The 23,756-nt window shown below is 40.5% G+C and overlaps 1 protein-coding gene across 1 annotated transcript; it reads left to right on the forward strand.

Moving 5' to 3' along the window:
- Nucleotides 1-744: 744 nt before the first annotated feature.
- Nucleotides 745-22,713, forward strand: npm1b (nucleophosmin 1b). Its single transcript, XM_034199431.1, has 11 exons — nt 745-843; nt 1,148-1,230; nt 2,117-2,236; nt 2,531-2,624; nt 3,751-3,842; nt 4,721-4,770; nt 4,872-4,938; nt 10,607-10,705; nt 20,724-20,819; nt 20,915-20,989; nt 22,187-22,713. Exons 1-11 carry the CDS (start codon nt 795-797, stop codon nt 22,238-22,240), a joined length of 879 nt encoding a protein of 292 aa, XP_034055322.1. The 5' UTR covers nt 745-794; the 3' UTR covers nt 22,241-22,713.
- Nucleotides 22,714-23,756: the final 1,043 nt, after the last annotated feature.

The raw sequence follows: 23,756 nt of genomic DNA on the forward strand, positions 1-23,756 counted from the left end.
TTTTAGCTTTCCCCCTGAAACTAACAATTGATACAAATAAATAAATAAATGTGTGTGCAGCTTACATTTTGATAATTTCTCTTCTCTGTAATATCTGAGATGGCAATGGCTCTCTGTTTTATTATCAATATGTTTTAACAACCACAGAAGACGCTTTAAAGGCTGCAACTGCCCCCTGGGCTGCACTTTTAATATAACTGACCAAAGGCCTCTTTTATTTAGTCCAAACAACACATTAAGTGATAGACATAAGGGGGAGCTGTAAAGCTTTTTTGAAGAAGCCATTAGGAAAAGTACTGTATTAATAACTTGCAGATATACAAAAACATTATAATACTTATATTTAATTGTATGCTTGATAATAAAACAATAACATGATTTACATTTGCCATCTTGATGCCTCTTATGATGGGTCTGGCTATTTCCTTGCACTTTTTTAAAATTGAATTATAGATAATAGATAGCCACAATGATAATACAAATAATAATAATAATAATAATAATAATAATAATACACTGTGTTGCAGGAAGATGCATAAGATACAATGTGTATTAATTTGTGATCACTAAAGTTGGATTTGAGTAGGCTTTTTACTTCTAGGATGTCCTCAATCTATATTACGACACCTCCATCTAGTGTTGAAACCATAGGTTGAAACGTAAGAACATTCCCGCCCATTCTTTATTCCTATTGGCTAAAGTGAGATTTAACGTCGGGCACGTTCTCTTCCCCATTGGCTCAGCCATGTGTCAGTCAAACCAGATTACGGAAGTGTAGCCCACCCACTACAAAGATGGAGGACGATATCTCAAATTTGAGCAGACCTCAGATGTATTTGTTTGGTAAGCTTGCTTATTCAGGCAAACTTCAATTATTTTTGGTCACACAAGAAATATAACTGTCATATTATCATGCACAAGTAGACATGTATCTATTTTTTGCAAGAGAAAATAGCTTAAATCCTGCCTTCCCCAACTCGCGCCAATTCAGCTCTTTTGTTAGCTAGTCAAACAAAGCATAGAGAAACAACAGCTTTAGCAAAGAGTAAACATCTGCATGTCAGTTTAGTGTATGCATGTGTGTGTTGTGTTCCACATAAATACAAATATAGTGTTATTTACACATTGCACGTATCGTTTTCTGCAGGTTGTACCCTCAAATCCGACAAACGGGAGTTCAGAGTTGACGTAGACGACGATGATACGGAGCAGCAGCTTTCACTCAAAGCAGTAAGGATGGCTCTTTTATTGACTTTCCTATGCACGTAGATGTACTGAACAATATGCATGTTAAAGAGGAAACATCACAAGGGTTAGATATATATTATTTAGCAGATTGTTTTGAAAACTTGAGCCACTTTATTGGAATTGGCTATTCACAGGGTTTCATGTTTCCCAGCTTAATGTCCTTTTAATACGAGGATACCCATCAAATTGCTTCACTTCAATACACTGTGTGTTACCTTGGGTCAATCAGATACCCATCTACAGCTTACATCCCGATGATTGTATACCCCTTACACCCACCCAAATGTCCTTGTAAGACAGTTTTCCTGATTATAAACATTGATATATCTGCAGTAGCTGAATTGATTTTCAATGTTTGTTTGTTTTTGAAACATCCATTTCCCCCTTTTCTTTTGCATTTTAGACTCCAAAGATATAAATTACAAGTCTATTACATTGTTAGTTAATATGAAGAGACACATTAGCTCTAAATACAGATAGACCAACTCAAAACAGAACGAGAGCAACAGAACAACTTCTTACACGTAAATATTTAAATGAGTAGGAAGACGGATGTAAAGGGTGACATGTATATTAAGGACTTATATTGCATATATATATATATATATATATATATATATATACATTTTACCTTGGGAACACAAGGATGGCATTCTAGACTTATTACCAGTAAAGTATGTAGTGAAGGGGTCACAATTGAAGCAAACTCAAAGTACAATCCTTAGTACTTCGAAGCTACCAGCAGGTATTTCAGAATTGTAGGGAGGAACTAATCATCTAGAACATCTTATAAGTGAAACAATAATGTGAAGGGATATCAGGAGCAACATTATCCGGATGAATCCAACTTGGTGTGTTTCTTTTCCAGGTGTGTCTGGGGGCTGAGGCTGAGGATAAGTTCCACATGGTGGAAGTGGAGGGTCTCACCTATGATGGGAAATCAACCAAAGTCCCACTGGTTGCCCTGAAACCGTCCGTCATGCCCTCTGTGAGTGACAGCATTTAGTGACGTATTTAAGGGACTACACAATATTATATAAGTAAAGAAAAGGCACATATATGAGCAGTATATGGACATTTTAATGTAACATCACAGTAGCTTTAAGCCTCTGTCATGCTTAATGACATGACAAGAACCAAAAGGGACACATTCATACTGTTTAACATTCAGAGAGTGAAGAATGTCATGCTAATTCTAAAGGCTATTTAGAGGATGCATAGTGCATAGCACATTGATTTAATTGACCTGTGATATTTTTGTTAATTTGTTTTATTTGTCCAGATGACTTTAGGAGGATTTGAAATCACGCCTCCAGTCACCTTCCGTCTCCAGTCTGGCTCTGGACCAGTTCACATCAGCGGGCAGCATTTTGTTAGTGAGTATCATGTGTACAGTAATATGCTATTTCCTTTACCTCTTCTAGAATAACAGACATATAGGAACAAAATATAACACGCACAGCATTTCCTCACATCGTTAAAATGTACCTCTTCACACAGTGTCTGTCTAATGTAGCAGGTTAGCTCCACATACATTCACACTGAAGTTCAAGTTAGGGTAGGTAAGAATGCAGAAACCAGCTTAGTAACACGTGTATTTCGGGGTATTCACAGCATTCATTTAGTCATTCTACAGTATTGTTGTTTTATAGTTATTTGTTAATGTAACCCAATTTGTGTTCTTTGAAATTGAAAAGGATATCGCGTTGTGTTTGTTACTTTCGTTGCAGTTGTATATGTCTTAAGTGTAATTTGGCTTGGCTTCCTCTGTATGGACATGCTTTTATTTTGAAGGAGAGTTAGCGCAGTTGACAGGAAGTAATATCTACATATAAAGACGGAGAAAGTAAACGATAACGTTTATGGTTAAGTGTTAGCACCCCCGAAGAGGCGCAAGCTCTTACGTTGATATTGGAAATTTCAATAAATTCAATTTGGAAAAAAAGAATATCCGAATAACGAAATTGAAACCCGAATAGTACTCCAACGAACGAATATTCGGATATTCTGGTACAGCCCTAGTGCACTATGTGGTGTAATTTGTTTTGGGGCCATAACAATACATTACAACAGGATTGTACGGTTATGAATGCATAATAAGTTAGTTATGATGTAGTTAAAACAATATTGGATGATAGTCTTTTTTTTGTGTGTGTTTTGGACTGAAATAAATGATGGGTCAAAATGTACCCGCGAACACCATGAACGGTAACAGCTTTCGAACACAACACAAGGGTTAAGGAATGAGCTGCCAAACCATTTGGAGAGTTGTGTTGTAGGCTGTTGTGTTTCTTAAAGCAGATTCAAGTATCAGGCATAATTTACCTACATTTGATTGATTTTGCTAACTCACTTTATGAGGCAGTATACCTCTAGTGAGCGGCCCAGCCCTTCCTATGTTTTTCTGTATGTGGCCCTTAGTGAAAAAAGTGTGGCACCCCCTGGCCTAGGTAAATCAGAAAGTATCTCTATGCCGTGCTGTAACCAGTGTTTGCCTCGTAGGTGTGAAGGATTCAGACGATGAAGAAGAGGAGAACAACTCGTCACCTGTGAAGCGGCCTGCAAGCCTGATGTCGGGGAAGAAGCCTCCTTTGGTAGCTACCTCAGTGTGTTTACTTACTGCTTCAACACTCAGGGAAAGTTACCCCAAAGAAAAAGCTTTAAGTTTAGTCAATCATTAAAAAAACTTTATTTTGGAGAAAACCAGCTCGAGTGCGCTAGAATTTGACAAGATAAAAATCTGTCACGATAAGTCAATTGGCGCGTTCACACCGCAGTACTTTTCCCACTTTATTTCCGATATAGTTCCGAAATGTTGCGTTCACACCAAAAAAATCCGGAACAAAAATGAGTTCATGAGAACCTTTTTACCCCCTTTTCCGTGGGAGAAAAAGGTTCCTATTTCTGATTGGCTGGGCGGATTGCAAACCACGCCCCGTAAAACTCCCAAAAAGTTTTGTGAAGCTGCCATTTTATTATCCTCGCATTAGCATTAGCATTAGCCCAGCGCACAAACGCAGAGAGACTAACTTATGGCAACACAAAAGAAAACATGGGAGCGGTGGAGATGAGGAGGTGTCGGCGTTCTGGCGATTTACTCGGAAGGCTGCTGGGACTCCCAGCAGCTTCTACTGAAGCCAGTCCCCAACTCCGGGGACTTCGGGCGGCAGTATACGCCGTGAAGTTATTAGCGGCCTGCCAGTAAACCCAAAGCAGAAGAAGAAGAAGTGACGTCAGCGGCTTCATTTGCCTAATCCTCCCCCAGGGATTTATTCCGGTGTGAACGCGATCTGTACTTAGTTCATGAGAACTAAAGAGTTCTCATGAATTAAGTTCTCATGAACCTTTGTGGGAAAAGTACTGCGGTGTGAATGTGCCTAATATTGAGAAGAGGGTTATAGTTACTTAAAGGTTGTTTTGTGCAAAACTGTTATTATTTTCAAGATGATGGAATTATTATTTCTGATTGTAGAAAAAACTGAAGATGGATTCGGACGACGATGACGACAGCGACGATGACGAGTATGTTTTATGCTTAATTTCACTGTGTATGCCTATTTTTCTTTGTATGTGCAGAGACAACTTGGATTGTTTTTCACCTTTTATATTTTCATTATCTTTAGGGAAGACGATGACAGCGAGGAAAATGATGTGACTCCTCAAAAGAATGTTGGAAAAGATCTCAAAAAAGTAAGCTAATTTATTTTTTGTGTTTAATAAAAAAAGATGTGAGACGCAACATTTGGTACCATGTCAAGAAAAGCCTATCTGAATAAAATGAGTCTGAATTAAAGATCCTTTTCAGTTACTTCTTTATCACGATCATCATGTTTGTACACAATAGGACATTTTTCTTTTGGGATACAGCAGGGGCGGATCTACGGGGGGGCAGCTGCCCCCCTAACTTTTGTGTCCCTAAAACTGTACTTGTAGAAACAAACCTACACTATGTCCACAAGCTTCTCAAGCAACAAAACAAGCAGTTCATTAATTAAAAGTGGATCATTTTAAATATCATCTTAGGCCCGTTAAAAACGCAGCTACGGCCCTGCATTAAACTGCGGAGCGGCGTTCACAGACCGGCTCACACCGCTGCAGAGAGAAGGCGAGCTGTCCCAGCACCTGAAGGTGGATCAGCTTCCCCTGGGAGCATTTCCCCTTCCACTAGTTTTGTTTTTACTAAGGACGAGAGCTTGAAACAAAATATTAATAAAACGCTGCCGTTTGAATCGATAGCGTTTAACAGACAGTCGCTGTTTGGGGCATTACGTTACAAAATACTACGCAGACAGCGCTAGCTGGGAGATCGATCACTTTATTTGCTAAACTATGCGGTACTATTAAATCCACGTAAATTACAAATCACAGCAATGAGGCCAGATACATTAAACCATACATCCTTTACCGTCAAACTGGATCTAAACACAGCTGCCTGTGTGCGTTTGATAAATACTTTCTGATGTTATATTTATTATATGCTGCTTATCAGCTACATGGCCCTAACGTGTGAAGTTATACAAGCATTTGTACCAGTGCTTTTCACACGTAGACTCTTGCAGGCCAGAGTAGCTGAAGTGAGTCAACAACAACACAAAGACATATCTTAGAAGTGATCAGGAAGAACAGAAAGAGGAAAAGAGAGTTCACTGAAGAGACCAGGAGGGTCAGAGCAGGAGGAAGCCAGGAGGAGATGAAGAGACCAGGAGGGTCAGAGCAGGAGGAAGCCAGGAGGAGATGAAGAGACCAGGAGGAAGCCAGGAGGAGATGAAGAGACCAGGAGGAAGCCAGGAGGAGATGAAGAGACTAGGAGGGTCAGAGCAGGAGGAAGCCAGGAGGAGATGAAGAGACCAGGAGGGTGAGAGCAGGAGGAAGCCAGGAGGAGATGAAGAGACCAGGAGGGTCAGAGCAGGAGGAAGCCAGGAGGAGATGAAGAGACCAGGAGGGTGAGAGCAGGAGGAAGCCAGGAGGAGATGAAGAGACCAGGAGGGTGAGAGCAGGAGGAAGCCAGGAGGAGATGAAGAGACCAGGAGGGTGAGAGCAGGAGGAAGCCAGGAGGAGGTGAAGAGACCAGGAGGGTGAGAGCAGGAGGAAGCCAGGAGGAGATGAAGAGACCAGGAGGGTGAGAGCAGGAGGAAGCCAGGAGGAGATGAAGACATTGGTGAAGAAGAAGAAATGTACGTGAGGAATAAAGATGAAGTGTCAGAAAGAGGGACAGAGGCAGGGATCAGGAGGCAGAGGAGACTCCAGCTGGACCACATGGTATGTTTTTATTCTCCTTACATATTCCATCACAGCAGCACAATCTAGCGGCTCTTAGTATTGACACATATGTATTGAAATGTGTTGCTGCACAGGTCACCTTTAGCTCTCGTAAGAGATGGGTGATGTCATTTATAACTAAGTACGTTTACTGTACTTACAGTAAGCAGAATTCTAGGGTATCATGAGTATTGAGCTGTTTTATACTATATTTTAGTTTGTGTGTCTGAACACCTTGTTTCTCTTGTGCATTAAGAACACTTGTGGTAGGGCATGATTTAACAATAAATAGGTTATATACAGTATAACATACCACGTACTGTCCGCCTCTTGCCCCCCCATGTAAAATGTTCTAGAACCGCCACTGGGATACAGTATAGAATAGAATAGGGAGGGATGAAACCCTCGTTAATGGTCTCACATGCAGAACACACAGTGAAATATGTTCTCTGCTTTTAACCCATCATAGTACCAGGAGTCTAGTACTAGGAGCAGTGGGCAGCTATTGCACAGCGCCCGGGGAGCAATGGGGGGAAGGGGGGTGTCTGGTGCCTTGCTCAAGGGCACCACGGCAGGGCAGGAGGTGAACTGGGACCTCTCCAAGTAGCAGTCCACACTCCATAGTTTAGGTCTGGTCGGGAACTTGAACCGACGACCCTACAGCTCCCAGTCCAAGCCTGACTGACTGAGCCACTGCCGGATGTTACTTCAAAGAGTCCAGACTATGAGTGGGAGTAGCAATGAAATTCAAATAAAATACAAAAGGCACGTAACAGGGTATAGACGACACCAAATAATTCAAAGAGAATTGTTTGAATAAAGTCAAATAGACTTAAATGAAATTCGTTTTTTGTCATTTTTTTTTTTTCATTTTAAGATTATGAAGAAATAAATCTCCTTTTTATAATATTTTGAAATGTTTGGGGACTTCTTTTCTTGCATCACCGTTAAAACCAAACTAAATGTCTTTTTCAGGTCACCAAACTTTTATTATTACACTAGAATAATCCTACTTAGTGTTTCCAGTCCCCTGCCGTCCACCAGGTGTCAGGGCGCTCCTTCAGTTTTGTTTTTGTGGTAAAGGAATTCCTCCACCCGGCCCGCTCCCCTTTTTTGTTTCTACCAACATCACTTAAACTCCCACAGACTGAATCCTATAGTGGCATTTCGTTTCAGGCCCTTCCCATCCGTGCACTCGCTGACCGTCCACCTCTCCGTACGAGACACAACATGGAACTTTTTCATCCTGTTCCCTCATGTACCCACCTGTTTTCCACGAGTAAAACACAGGGTCTGTGTGGCGTAATGATCGGATTTCTTCTCTGTAATCTGCTTAAATTCTCACCGTCTCACCAACAAGACGGCACTATGTTATCCTATTCACACGCACGCACACACATGCATGCAAACACACTCAAAAGTATATATACTGTAGGCATGCACACTTACTGTAAATCTAAGTACAAATGCAAACATTATTAAAACATATCTACAGTATTTACACACACACACACACACACACACACACACACGCACACACACACATACACACACACACACACACACACACCAGTTATGGGAAACATCTTCCCCCATTTGTTTCAGTCCCTCTGCATATCTTTGTCCCTCTGTCATCCCACTGTTAATATGATTGCTTCTTTTTATCGTCTCTCATGCCATTTCAGCTTTGCACCTGGCCTTTGCCTTTGAACACTTGTTTTGCGTGTTACCACAACTGTTTGCAAGTGTGTGGGTGCATGTGTGTATCGGCCTCGTTTTTTTTACCTCGGTGTCTGTTTGTGATTTTTTTTTGTGCAAACTGTGCCAGCCAAAAAAGATCAAAGCGGGGCAGATGCGCATACCTGCGACGTGAGCGCGATCCTCGCCTCAGGGTCAGATGACAGCTGAGCATTTCTGTCACCTGTTGATTTATTCTGTTGTCTTCTCCTCCGATACATCCACCTCCATGACCTTAATCCTTTCCTTTACCCTCCTTCTCGTTAGCTCCATAGTTAACCTGTCTCAGTCTTTACTAATGGAAGCACTAAACTATAGAAAGTTGGGCTGGGAAGATCTGTTTACAGCTATTTAGACTGTACCTTTTCTTGTTTTAACAAACTTCATTTCTGTTTTTTACGAAAGAGGATTGTGGCCTCATGTGACATTTTTGATTGACAAGTGATTATTTACAAGTTCTTACTTTAAAGTCCGAATTCTGACATTTTCTGAAAAGATAATTAAATATTTTTCCCCAGAATTCTGACTTAAATGAAAAAAGAAGCCAGTAATTACATTTACTGTAAACATTGATATTTCACAGTGTCCTTTTAAATTATGTCCATAGAGTTGTTTATGGACAGTTGGCATCACAGTCGTCCAAGTTTAAATCTGATTTATTTGTTCTTTGATCAGATATATTTGATCCAAACAGAACAATCAGTGTTTTTCCTTGCATGGTTTTTATGTTTTGTTCTGTGCAGCGCAAACACGTTTTATAAAGTTGAATACTTTGTTGTTCTGGTTGGACCACATTGTGTTAAAATTGAATAGCCTGAGGTGTATGGTGCCTTGTATTTAGATGTCTGAGTTGCAATTTGACAGCTTTGCCTTGACAAGTAAATCTGACATTATTATTTGAGACAATTATCATAATCTGTGCGAGTGTTGGCACTGAGAACACAACAGAACAAGAGGATGTAACTTCAGGGCTCCAGCCTATAAGTCTTGTATAGCATTACAAAGATGAATCCAAACAAAAGGCCTCCATTGGTATTAACATGTCTTAAATCAATCATTCAAAAGTCTTTAAAAACATTAGACACAGGGAGTCAAATTATATTAATAATTTGTTTCCCTTTGACATGATTGTTGTCGGTCCTTTATGTTTAAATATGAAAAAAAAGCGTTGCAACCACCCTGAAACTGCCTCACAGCATCTTGTATTACCAGGCATTGCTCGAGGAAATAACATGTGTAATTGCCTTGTAGCAGTTATGTCAACACAGGCAATTACACAGCTAGCCCATTCCAAGGAGAGGGTTGGTGCTCGGTAAATGCAGGTACTTGCCTCGGCTATTACAAGGTAATTACACAGGTGACTGAGAGCAATGGAAACCTGACAGGAAGGCCTCCAGTGTGGAGAGCAACAATGATAAGTTATCGGGGGACAAGTGTCCAATCAGTGACAAATTACTGAGTGTTTCTAGTGCTTCGTAAGCCATTTTATCAAAACGGCTGGGAGATGATTTCATTCTATATCAATTCAACTTTGGTTGTCAGTTTAAATGGACACACTTTCTTTTCACAATAACTTCTTAACATTGGAACTGCCACTACTCCTTTAGCTTTTAGTGTGACATTATGTTGTCTTGTTTTTGTTGTTGTAGATTATACGCTTTTGTGTACATGGGTAAAACGGCTTTTAACATTAGCCAGCATGTGCAGCATTGAAATGATTACAATCATAAAATGGTTGAGTGAAAATGACATGAACAGCTCATGGCAATCGAGTCAAGAAAAGTAACCACAATTGCAAACACTTCTACACATGTGGTTCCCGTTATGTTACAAGCTAATTATAATTTGTCAGCTGTAAAACAGGCTTGACAATTAGACCTGTGATATGGGAGTTTTCAAAACAACATGACACGACTACCAGAGCACCAAATGTATTTTAATACATCAAATAAAATAATATATTAGGAGAAAACTGTGGGAAGAAACCACTGTCACAGCTTGAAACAAAACAACAGGGATATGATGGATATACATATTATTAAATACTGCAATTGGCCAGCAATCTGACCTGAAGTACCTCAGTGTTTGTAAGTTAGTTCAAAGTTAGTCAGCATACTTTTTTATAGAGGGTTAGTTACATTTACAGCTGCTTTGACTTCTGTATGATTTCCTCCTTCTGTTATCTCACGTTCAATTTTCTGTGAATAACTAAGCATTCATTTTTATATATTTAATTACATTTATTTGTATGAGCTTTTCATTAAAGCAAAATGGTGAATTCAGCTGTTTCCTCAAAATATAATGATGTCATACTGGTGATATTTTATTTATATATTTGCTGTGTTTCTTTTACTTTTTTCAGAGCCCAGAGTTTTCAGCAAAGAAGCCCAACAAGACTCCGGTGAAACAAAACGGCCCCGCAGGAAAACCATCAGGATCAGCGGTCAAACCTCAAGTTAAGGTAGGAAAAGCTGTTTTAACTTCTCAGCTTTGTTTCCTCGTGGTTATTTTGTTTATTTAGTTGACAGTCATTAAACTGTAGAGAAAGGGTCAGCTACTGTGGTCAGCTAATGGCGCATTTCCACTACAGCGCGGTTTGAGCCTGCCGTGCCGTGCCCGGCCCGTTTTTGGTTGGTGAAACTGTCCTCTAGGCGTAGTTCCGGCTAGCGGGTACTTTTTCAAAGTTTTCTGACTCTCCAAAATCGCGGTTCTTTCCGGGCCAACAACCGGGCTGTGTATGCTAAACTAGTGAGAGAATCGCTGGCAACTACAACAAAATGAACTACAACAAAATGAACTACAACAAGATGAACATATTTGACCGTGATTTAATTGTAATTCACGTTTCAAAATGATCCCGAAGTAACAACATACTGATACCGGTTAGTAAAAACCTTGAATTAATGCTTTGACAAGTCTGCAGACAGACGGCAGGCGAAAAACCTTTAAAAATGCGTGTTTTCTGAATGGAGATCGGCTAAGCTAACGCAGTATATGCTCCGACCGTCCACACTCACAACAACGGCCTACAGACATAAATAAACCAGCGACTGTATTCTCCATGACACAGGCAGTCTGTGGTTTGTACTTCTTTAACTTTTGTCTAGTTTCTGAACAGATATGAGGAGCTGTGAGCTCTGAGTGCTAACAGCTAACGGCTGATGTTGGTTTTGTGTTTCTCATTGAAGATGACGTCACGGCTCCGCCTACACTGCGTTACTATAGTTACTGCCCCAGCTACTAAACTGTAATGGAAACGCAGCGTAAAGTGAGCCAGGCCTACCAAGGCCTAACTATACCGTACTAAGCCGTGCGAGGCCCTGCAGTGGAAATGCGCCATAAGAGCCAGGTTTCTCAGCAACACCGGTTTACAGGTGCAGTGAAGTTGGTCTTCAGATTAAAACAAAAATAATGTGACATAAAACCAATTAGAGATATCTAGGGCTGCAACTACCAATTCATTTGATTCTGGATCTGCCGATTAACTTCTAGATTAATTAATAAATCATTTAGTCTATGAAATGTGGAACATGTCCATCCCACTCCAAGGTGAAGTCTTTAAATGTGTTGTGTCATTCCAAAACCCAAATATATTCAGTTCAATATATGATATAGATCAGAGACAACAGGAACTCTGCATTTTAGCATTTAAACTAACTTTAACTGTTTTTAGATGAACAGCATATTTGGCAATCGTTGAATCATCGATTTTGGTAATTTGAGAAATAGCTTTTAGAGACATATATGTTGTTACACATATTTGTGATCACAACTCCCCAGAAAGAAAAGCAGTAAAGAGCATGACATGGAAAACCTTGTACTTCTTTGTGAACAGATGTGAAACTCCCACTGGCCCGCAGCTAATTCTAAAAGTATAATGTAATACGGCCCACACACTTTTGCTTGTCTTATATTGTACTTCTTAATTATAAGTATATACAAATATACTACACAGGGTTAATTCATGGGTTAATTCACGTGTTAACCCTAAGCCCAACTTTCTAATAAATGCAGTCAATTAAAGGTGAAAACATTTTCAAACTTATTTCTATAACACGGAACCAGGAATGAGCTGCATGCAAGATAAAGTAAACCCTCTGGAGAGCTGTGATGCAGGTTGTTTGTTTTCTTAAAGCATATCCACGTATCAAGCATCATTTACCTACATTTGATAGATTTTTCTTATAACTTATGAGGCAATAAACCTCACCTCGAGTGAGCGGACCAGCCCTTCGTCTGTTTTTCTGTATGTGGCCCTCAGTGAAAAAAGTTTGGACACTCCTGATTTAAACAGTAAGGTATGGAAGCAAACAAGAGACAGAAGTATTTGAATTTGATCAGACACCGAATTAATAGCATTGACAATAATTACATAATCATGTATCTGAATTTTTGTGAAATAAAAATGTAACAATTTAAGTTAAACAAATTCGATTGCTGGGTAGCCCGGATGATGCTGCATCGACATTTTTGACGTCGAATTTTAAACACCGAAATTGTCCATTTGAATTTTTTTTTACTTTCATTTTTGGGATCTGAATTTGACCATTCGAAAATGTTTTACTTGAATTGTTACATTTGTATTTCACATAGGTAAATTCGGAGCAAAAAAATTCAGATACATGATTTTCAAAGTAATGCTTCTGTCTCTTGTTTGCTTGTAAGGCCTGCACGAAAAATGCATTGCACAATTTAGTGCACCTATTTCATAAAATGAAACCTTAAAAAAACGTTTTTGTGTTTTTTTAAATACAAATAATTCTAAAAGAGAAAAGGTGTCTACGACCTAGGATAATAGTTTGCATTTTTTGGCTTTCACAATTTAAATATACCAAAGAAACCTTGGAGAGCCGAGGAATGTGATAAATGCTCATCGCAATTAGCTCAACCTGATAGTTAATTTCTCCGATGGAATGTGTTGGACAGCCGCCTCTCAAAACCCACAGCTTGAACTCTGGCTCTCTTTAAGCAAACACACCTGACCTCTAACGGGTTTCCTGGGGGCGAGGTTTAAACCCGCGACCCCTCGACCTAACCCCGCCAGATAGAGTTGCGGCCAGCTTTGATGCCCCCCCCCCCCCGACTCCCCAAAGCTCCCGCACACACAAGGGAATACAAATTGGAAAGATCCTCTGCAAGTTTACAAATTTCACAAGGCGTGAAACTGTGATAAAGACGACTTTGATAGAGACTCTGTTTGGATAAGGCATTATGTGTTGGCAAGGTTTATTGCCAAGTAGGTTTACACTTACAAGGAATCTGCTTTGGTGTATAACTATGCATAGATATACACATAATGAAAGGAATGTGGTTATAAAAAAGGAGCAAATAAAGAAGATTTAAAGTACTAAAAGAAAGAAAATCACACATTTAACGATAACATATATACTAGTATACCAGCCTTTCAAGACAGCTGTGCAATTTTTATAGGTAGCAATAAACGGTAATGGAGAAAATACAGTAGAATTGGCAAGGTTCACAGTGTTTTGTACAAGGAATGGCCTGTAAATGGAGTTAAGAGCCTGCTACATGCGCTAAAGGCACAACATCTCACACACTCGCAAACCTCGTGGTCATTGTGAGCAAATCTTATTTTAAAACTGTGAATCCTGCACAGTCCTCTGAACATTTTGCACATTTCTGTTCAACTCCGCCTCTTTTAAAATCTGCTCAGCTCTCCACTTTAAAGGTCTCCTATCATGCAAAACGCACTTTTTGATGTCTTTTATACATAAATATGTGTCCCCGGTGTGTCAGGGAACTCACTAAGTGTCAGAAAACACAACCCTCTCTCTTTTCCTCCGTATCCAAATCTGTAACAACGGAGCTGATCCAGACCATGTCTAAAATCCATGATCTGTTTGGTATTTTGAGCAAAACACATCATAGATATGTTTTTTTATATATTTTTATATATCTGAGACCCATAATATAAGCCTAAAAATAGCATAATAGAACACCTTTAAATTCTAGTATACTGTTATATTTCTACTATAGTTGTACAATGTACACTTATGATATTCCTTCCATATGTAAAGCTACAATAAACCTCATTCTGATTCTGAATGATTAGTTTCTTTTCGGACGTCTTTCAAGAAACGCTCTGAGCCACTGGATTTCTGAATTCCTGAGGCAGGAGAGTGTTTCCCCCTCAGGCCAGAGTCCTCGCTGAGTGGGGGCTAATTCTGTCGTGGCCGTTGTCCAGACATAACACGGTGGCTCTTGAAATGCTCTTGGGGATTAGCCGATCGGCAGCTAAACTGCTGAAACCATCCCCGCCAGTTTAACTCTCTGGAGCTCTGAAAAGCCCCCGTCCCCTCTCCTCTCCACTTCCACACAACAACTGTTCCCTCTCTACAACCCATTCACACCCCTTACTTCCTGGACACACCTTCTCCCAATTGCTCCCATTACCAGCGTTTGATGTCTGGTGCAGCTTGCGCTTCCAGATGCCCCTGAGCAGCGAGGAAGCGGGCGTGTGCGTCTGTTTAAACGCAGGTGACTGGTCATTAGATTGGCTTGTCAGATCTGTTGCCAGTTGCCGCAGTTCTCACCTCTCGCAGCCCAGCGTGGAGCTGCACCTTCTTGTGTAACAGGCTCGACATGAGAACCAGATAACTAGAGATGTGCCGATCCAAAGTCACTTTATCTCGCAGCTGGTGTGTTGTGATTGATGGGTTTTTAGAGACGCTGATGCCTTCGAGCACACGTCACAGTCGTAAAACTATATACCACTTCACTCTTATCCCAAAAGGGTGTGAGTCATTGTTTTAGCGACTGATTGACATGTGTTACAGCAGGTGCCTGCCTTGTTAGTGTTAGTTACTTTCCCGTGAGTGTAAGCGTGTTGGCTTCTAACAATTAATCTCCTGAATTGAACTGGGAAACATCCCAAAAGCTCACATGTGCAATTTATAGGACTAAAGTCACAGTTTCCATTGAGCTGACATGTTCCCAGACGAGGGCCTCTGAACGCTCTCATTCCAACAAAATGACATCCGTGGACAGACCTGATGAGCAAAGGTGTCCCACCATGTGTTTGCACTGGATTGAAGACAAGACATCAAATGATAGTGTGCTTGTGATTAAGTTCCATGTCTCGTGGCATCTGTAATCATTGTCTGGGTCCAGATGAAAAAGCTGTGTTGTGTGTGTATCAGCTGTTTCAGGTCCACAGCTGTCCCTTGGAAGTAGAGAGCTTCCCATAAATAATAAATACGTAGTACATTTGTTTGGCCCGGAGCCAGCAGCATATGTGCTCTTTTTTTTCTTTCGGAGTGTGGTATGTGTGCGTCAGGGTTTTCTTCACTTTATACCTTTTGATCTACGCTATAAAACGCAGATCTCTTGGGGACAGGGACAGATGATTGCATTTTTCAAACGAGAGAGAGAGAACTTTTCTTTTCTCCAGATGATTCCACCTGCTTTTAACTGTTTCAAGTCTTACTGCAGGTTTTTACAGCCTCACGTTGCTAAAGGGGTTTGAAGTAGTTACACATGACATTTGTTGCTTGCTTTTATCAAAACAAGCTCAAGGAGGAGATTGTTAAGAAACCAGCTTTCTTAGATTACACTTATCGATTTGACCTATAGCACTTCAAGCTGTATCCAACTTTAAGTCTCTATGGCAGCCTAAAAGTGTTTGCTTGCAACTTATTTTGATGTATAATAACATGACAGTTATTGAAACAAGTTGAAGAAACCTGGATTCAAATCCAATGCATGCTTTTTTTCCAGTAGGAATGGAGATCTTTACCCTCACGGCCCGTCCACACGGCGGCGTGCGTTGAAGCTTCAACGCTTCTGCCCATTCACTTTGAATTGTGTGACGTCGGACTTTGCCGAACTGCATTGTGGGAGCGTCGCTTCGCTCGCGTTGCTCGCTTCAAAAGTTGAGCAATGTTCAACTTTTGAAGCTTCGACGGAAGCGTCAGCCAATCTAATCATATGCCAGTACAAGCTCTAGCCAATCAAACCGCGTGCCCTTGTGTGGGGCGGGAGATTCATGTGATTGGTTGTTGGTCGAGTTTCAGACACGCCCACCTGCAAGCTTCAACGCACGCTGCCGTGTGGACGCTGGTCTATGCTAGTGTAGAATAATAAATAACATTTGTATTAGTATAGCACCCTTTCATGCAAGGACGCAGCCCAAAGCGCTTAATAGAACACGCAGAAAAACACGACAACAATATTAAAATGATGAATAAATGAACTTGCTAAAATGCAATAAATCATGAAAAATGATACCTGTTAAATGTTCCTGAATTAAAAGCCATAACAATATAATGAAAAAGCTAAACAAAACAGAAAGAGGTTGATTACAATACAAACAAAAAAATGATATCAGTCAAATTAGACCAAGTTAAAAAATCTTTATGATCTTTAATTTATTTAAAAAAATGCTAAGATAGTTTTCTGTTCTAAGAGGATGCTGTTCCACAATGTTGGAAATTGTTCTGAAGTAGAAACGAATGATTAAAGTGGAGTCCATTTGCTGGTGAGCTTTTACTGTATTTCTCAAAAGTCTCTTTATACACGGCACCTCTTCTCTCTGAAATGTGTGTCTGGCGATCAATGAAACCCTGCAATTTCACTGGATTCCACTCTGGCTTTACATGTAGGGACAGGCTCTGTGTCTTGTGTAACATGCACGATGTATGGCGTGTGTGTTGTTGTGTCATATTCAGACACTTCCTAATTGAGGACCTCTGGGGCCTCGGCTCTGAACACACCTGTGGCCCCGATCGTTCATGTAGCTCTCTAAAATGTGGCCCTTTTTTACATTATATCCTGTATTTTGATAAATCAGATCAACATGCAAGTCATAGCAGTATCATAATGTGTTTTAAGTGACCACTTGCCTGTTTAAACTAAGGCGTTTGCTACACTTACAACATATGTGTATTTATGGGCTTTCCATGTACTTAAAGGGGCCATATTCTGCTCATTTCCAGGTTCATATTAGTATTTAGTGTCTCTACTGTGACATGTCTCCATGCTTTAATGTTCAAAAAGCTGTGCTGCAGCTCCTCTTTTCACCCTCTGTCTGAAACCAGAGCCCAGTCTGCTTTGATTGGTTAGCTGGCCGGCTCTGTTGTGAACCGCTTAGAGATGTTCCGCCCCTTATCCAATCACATGCAAGGTGTTGGAGCGCTAGCCAATAGAAGCGTGAGTGTTGCGTAGTGATGTCATTATGTCCAAGCTATAAATCAACGACTTTTATATAAATCAATGACTCGGGCAAGGATGGAGTTTTTCGGAGAGAAACTCCCTCTGGAGCATTTACAGACCATTGACATGCACATACATATATAACACACTACAGCAGTGTTTCTCAAACTTTTTCATACCAAGGACCACTTAACCAATAAAAAAACACTCGCGGACCACCTAACTCCACAAATATCCAAAAACACATCGTTTTTTACAAATCGCCTGAAAATGGTACAAACAAGTGGCCACATGTGTGATGAAGGTGTTTATCTGGGCTATATCATGCAATCGAAAGTGAAACTTAAGCTCGCTCCATTGCGGAGATATTCCCGCGAGAGTGCGGAAAACTTTAATTTATTTATTTATTTCAAATGTGAAATTTTACCAATATACTCACGGACCACTAGGGGGCGTTCACGGACCACCAGTGGTCCGCGGACCACACTTTGAGAAGCACTGCACTACAGGAAAGGGAAAACCCCCAAAAGCATAATAGGACCCCTTTAAATGGTGGTTGCTTGTCACAGTATTTGTTGTCTTGACCATTCAGAATTGTTTACAAGAGGAAAAAGGTGTTATCTTTTCTTGTGGAAGTCATTAATTTGATGTCAGAAAACAACACATGAGTTTCACTTCATTTCCTTTGGTTCGGTCGTTAGGATTTGACATCGAGGGCAAAAAACACATTTGACAAACAATCTGTATTACTCATTGGAGTGTAAGGGCTTGCCCTCTCCTGCTTGCAAACAATAAAAAACATAATTTGTACCTGATGTATTTGTAAAGAAAAGATGGTGTAATTGGGCTAGCATTTGTCCTTTCTGGTGCTTTTATCTCCGTCCAGCTGGTTCCTCACGCCAAGCCTGTAAACACAGACTCAGACAGAGCGGGTCATGATACGGCTGCCTGTCGGTCAGCAAGTGGATGTATCACTAACAAGTTGTGTGTTGAGTTCAAACAAGAGCACAGAAAGATACAGCAGGCTGTCCGCGGGGTCTTAAAAAGTATTAAAAGTTGATAAATCAATTTAGCGAAAATTAAGGCTATTAAAACAGTGCTTCTCAAACTTTTTTCAGTAATGTACCCACTTTGAAACATTTTCTCAGCCAAGTACCCCCTGACCGACCCCGAACATTTTTGATAGAAAAGGCCTATAAATAATTATAATATAGTGATGTTCCCTCAGTGTGTGATTTATTAACTCCTTCATGCATGAATTACAACAAACTAAGCATATTTTCATCTTGATGCATGAGAACGAAAACAAATTAAAACAGATTTTTCAATTGAAGTAATTAGTGCTGTCAAAATTATCGCGTTAACAGCGGTAATTAATTTTTTGAATGAATTGCGTTAAAATATTTAACGCATTTAACGCATGTGCAGAATGGCCCGCCCCATACGTGCCACCAGTGGCAGCGCCAGGGTATGGCTGGGGTAGGCTACACCATGGGCTACACCCATACCAAGAAATGGCTTAGCCCCACCATGAGAAATGATGTTAAAGTAAGCAAAATAAAGTCTGCCAACTCGCGGAGTAAATTGCACAGACAGCAGTTAGTAAGATTGATTTCAGTAGCCACGGTTTTGAAAACTTTTGTCACGTAGTGATCGTCTTCTCAATAGAACATCTTTGATAATGGCGTGGTGTTGTTGCAGGAAGTCCCGACGGAGAATACTTTTGCTGTAGTACAGGGGTACACATAACTGGTACGCAGGTCATGTGCGTAATCTGAAATGCGTACCGTCACTTGTGAAATGCGTCACTTGTGTCACAAAGCGCATTTGCGTACCGACGTACTTGTGAAGCTTTTCCAGCAGGTGGTTCGATCACCGGACGACAGAGTCGGTCTCCGTGTGCACAGACAGGGCTGCTGTTAACGTCGGTCTGTACAACGGAATTGTGCCAAAACTACGCCAACCGGCTGCGGAGGGAGACTCCCCCCCTTCACTGGAGAACTGCGCTAAAACAGCTGATCACAACGTTCACACTCTGTGGTCACGAAGTACTCCACTAGCCGCCGCCGCCCCCCCCCCCCCCCCCCCCCCCCCCCCCCCCCCCCCTCTGTCGACTTTCCCGAAGTATTCCCCCGTTGATAGAAATCAACACGTAATGAATTAAGACCCCACGGTTTGATGATTGATAGGTGTGTGGGTTGTCTTTCATTTTGACACGCAGAAAAATGTTATAATAAACATAGATACTGTATGTTAAATGGATATATCCGCCTTCTTTCATTTATCTTTCCATTCCCACAACAATATATGTAAATAAATGGCATATTTTGGACATAGTTCGAATGGTGATTAATCATGATTAATTAATTTTTAAACTGTGATTAATCTGATTAAAAATGTTAATCGTTTGACAGCCCTAGAAGTAATATATGTTTAACAAACCAATGAACAAATTGATTATGCAAAAACTATAAAATACAATACACACATTTGACATGTTTATATGAGGACCCCCTTGGTGGTTCTAGGAATATTTTATATACAATTGTGTTTTCTATTTAACTTATTGTACTAAGATTATTTTTGTAATCATGCGTGGTGTTTTTTAATTAACCTTTTTCTTTTGAATCTCACGTGCCCCCTGCAGTACCCCAACGTACCCCTAGGGGTCCGCTTACCCCCATTTGAGAATCACTGTATTAAAAAATATTAAACGGCATTTTCCAAGGTATTACATGTTGTAGCTTGTTTTCAATAAGTACATAAATGGTCCAAAGAGGTTGTGTTCTACAGTGTGCCTGAATGTAATCATTGCGTAGGTGTGTAGTGTGATTCTGTGTAGTTTATTTATGGCATCCCGTTGGGTTTGACGTCATCTGAACAGGACATCGCACGCTCACTGCTTGATAGCGTGCAAAGGTCCGTTTACGCCGGTTGCTAAGCAACATCGTTATGGGGAAATGCAAGTTTGCGTCCAAATGGTTGGAAGATAAGGAGGAAGGACAATCAATACTGTATATAGTCAATGTGAGGTAAAGTGTGTTGCCAAGGTAACCGGTTAGAACTCCAAGTGGCGATGAGGTCTTAAAATGTATGGAACGGGTCTTAAAAAAGGTCTTAAAAGGTCTTCCATTTGACTTCAGCATTCCTGCATATACCCTGTACAGGTTAAAAGCAAGATCTGAACCTGAGTAAAACAAGACATATTGCGGCCTTATCGAAGTGATCTCTTTATCTACAACTCTTTAAATCTCTCTCTATTAGGCACATGAATCAGTTCTTCTTATCTAGTTGTTTTATTTTCAAAGACACCTGCCCCAGGAAAAGACAAACCCCAGGCTGGCCCGTCTAAATCTCCCTCTCTGACAGAGATTAAGAGCAAGTTGTCAACGGCCGCCAAGGAGGTAAGGCTGTCATCCTCCTTTTTGCAAATGACCTCTCTTAATTGAATGTGTGACGCAAGGCTAAGCTGATGATTTAATGGCCCTTTGTCCATCAGGGGAAACCACTACCGAAGACCGAGCAGAAGTTTGAAAATTACTTGAAGAGCTGTTTTAAAATCGCAGACCAAAAGGTAAGTAATCACGAGTCATTTGATGTATTTTGTATACGATATAGTTATTGATTGCACATGGTTTTGAGAGCCCTGATTACGAGGCATCTGAGGCTGGTCTTTGTTTAATTCTAAGACCCATGTTTTAACTTGTATACCTCTTGCATCATATGTGCAATTTATACTAATATCCTGCTTTTTTGCCGATGCGATCTTAGCATAAAATCTCATAACCGTCAGAAGTTTGGTTTGAAGCCACGCTCACATTTATATCAACCTTCGTCCCAAGTTTTAAGAGCTTTTTGCCTTGATAGATGCCCAGGAATGCATCATGGTTCCTCACACTGTCCTCATACTGTCCACTTTGCCCCAAATGTCTCCGCAGCACAGTGTGTTCTCTTTGAATTATATTCATTTTGTGTCAGCGGGCTCTCTTGAGATGGAATGGGAGTACACCTGCCAGGGCGAACTCTTTCTCCGTGATTTACTGGCGTGTGTGTGTCTTTTGTAGCCTTAATGAAGGGACTGGCGGTATGTGGATGGTACCAGTCTCTTTCACATTCAAGGCCTTTTGACCAACCCGACCAAAAGGTTTTTTTTTCTTAAGGCAGGACTTAAATCTTTTCTAATGCTGCTTGTCATTTCAGAACAAAAACAAGAGCCCCCTGCACTTTGTTTTGCAGAGCATGGATGAATCACCCTTTAGATTATCTCCACAAACTCTGTAATTAAAGGCCGTGTGTCGGATAACAAAGCTGTGTTTTCTGTATCAAAACATCTGCAGGGAGTCAACCACTGGAAAACATGAATGTGTGTGTATGTATACAATGTACAGTTATGAGAGCAGGTGAAAGCTCTTTAGTGCGGCACAAGGGCTGGGTGGACAGGGGAAAGAGTGGGGGGGGGGGCGCTTGTTGATCCCAGTGTGTAGAAACATCTGTGGAAGTGCTTTGGTTTCATCAGCCAAGCCTGAGATCTGTCAGACCTGGAGCACCTAGTCATATACTCTGGTATGTACTGTTGCCCCCACCCAACCCCTCGTCGTTCCCCGGCTAAACTCAGCGTTCCCACAGGCGAGACACACAGAAATCATGCTGTAGTCAAAGTGAGTCATAACTCTAATGCGCTGTAGCACTTCATTTGGACGATTTATCATTTATTTTCTATTCTGCTTTTACCCCTCCCCTCCCCCTCCCCTTTTCTCTATATCTTCCTCAGGTGGTCAAGGACCTTTGGAGTTTTGTAAAAACACTGAAGATTGAAAAGAAGTAACACACGTTGTTCTTTTGAAGCATTTGTATGTTTTGCCTCCTGCAAGACATTTAAAGGCACAGTCTGCGAGATTTCCTCTTCGGCCTTATTAAGTGTTACTGAAAAAGGGGTAACGCCGTTAGTGATTCAGGGGTCATTTTCAGTAGTTTAGATGTGAAGCACCTTTTTGGAGCTAGTTCATAACTCACAACCTCGCTCATTCATGTTTATAAGCTGTCCACTTCATCGCAATCTGCACCACTTATAGGCAAGGAAAGGAACTGCACACGCCTTTAAGAAGCTGCATGTGAATGTTGCTCAACATGCTGCAATTATTCATATGTACGCCGCCTGCATGTAATAAATGTTGCACATGCATGATTTTATTGATGCAATAAATAACAACGTCATTACATATTCAGAGCCAAAGATCAAATCTGGTCAACTAGGTAATTTGTTCAGGCACAAACGGAATATCTTTAACCAAAAGGAGCGGCCAAAGACATCGAATCTGATGCTTTTGCACCTAGATGCAGCAACGATTGTCGATGTGCAGCTATAGAAATGAAAGCGATTGCACAAAGTGAAATTGTCAAACTACTTCCTTTCCTTTCCTGTAGAAAGTGAGATGACGCCATTTTTCTTCACGTATAGGTGACGCATGTTGCAGACTGCTGCTTTCAGGTGCTTTGCGTCCATGACACTTGTTAAGTGTGTCCTTGTTGTTAAGTCAACAATGCAATAGGAGATATTGCAGAATGTGCCTTTAAATCTCTCTACTGTTAACTGAGATACATCAGAGTCAGATTACATGGGAATTAAAGCAGCAGTATACACAAGGATGGTCAAGACAGCTGATGCAGAGGGACTGACGATGTTTTACTTTTTAAAGTTTTGTTTAGTTATCTTAGCTTCTGTCAGGCTTAAAGAAACATATTTAGCTTGCAAAGCGTGCTTGAAGATTGTACTTTTAATTTGTGCGGTATAATTGCTTTATACATATTGTTTTAAAACATGTATTGGAGTAAGGTGAGTCCATTTTATTTTTAAATTGTCTTATAGTTTGGTCATTACTGCAGCTAAACATGCATTAACGTTTTTTTACACTAAGGGGTTACCTTTTTCTTTACTGCAGCGAGAATATTCAACTGTTTAAAATCATTTCAGTGAATCTCAATATCAAACGTTAAGATTCATATACAATGATGAATGTGTACTTTACTAGTGTTACATATATTATCACGTTAATCTGTTCAGTAAACAAGAAATAGGTTATTTGTGTTTTTACGGAGAACACCTGACATTTCTGGATGAGGGTCTGTCGTTTGTTTTTTACTTTTAAATGTAATTCTGGTTAAATTAGTCTGCACTTGCACACCTCGTTTCAAATGGCCTTGTTTAAGTAGACATTTCAATCTCCTTACCTTCTGTGATAACCTGAGAGGGTTTTAATGACCATGATATTATAAAATCATCTGTAGCAAACAAGGACACAAAGCATTCTTGAATATTATGAGCTCTATAAAAGCTGCCCTGA

This window comes from Gymnodraco acuticeps, unplaced genomic scaffold (assembly GCF_902827175.1).
Source record: "Gymnodraco acuticeps unplaced genomic scaffold, fGymAcu1.1, whole genome shotgun sequence".
Classification (NCBI taxonomy): domain Eukaryota; kingdom Metazoa; phylum Chordata; class Actinopteri; order Perciformes; family Bathydraconidae; genus Gymnodraco; species Gymnodraco acuticeps.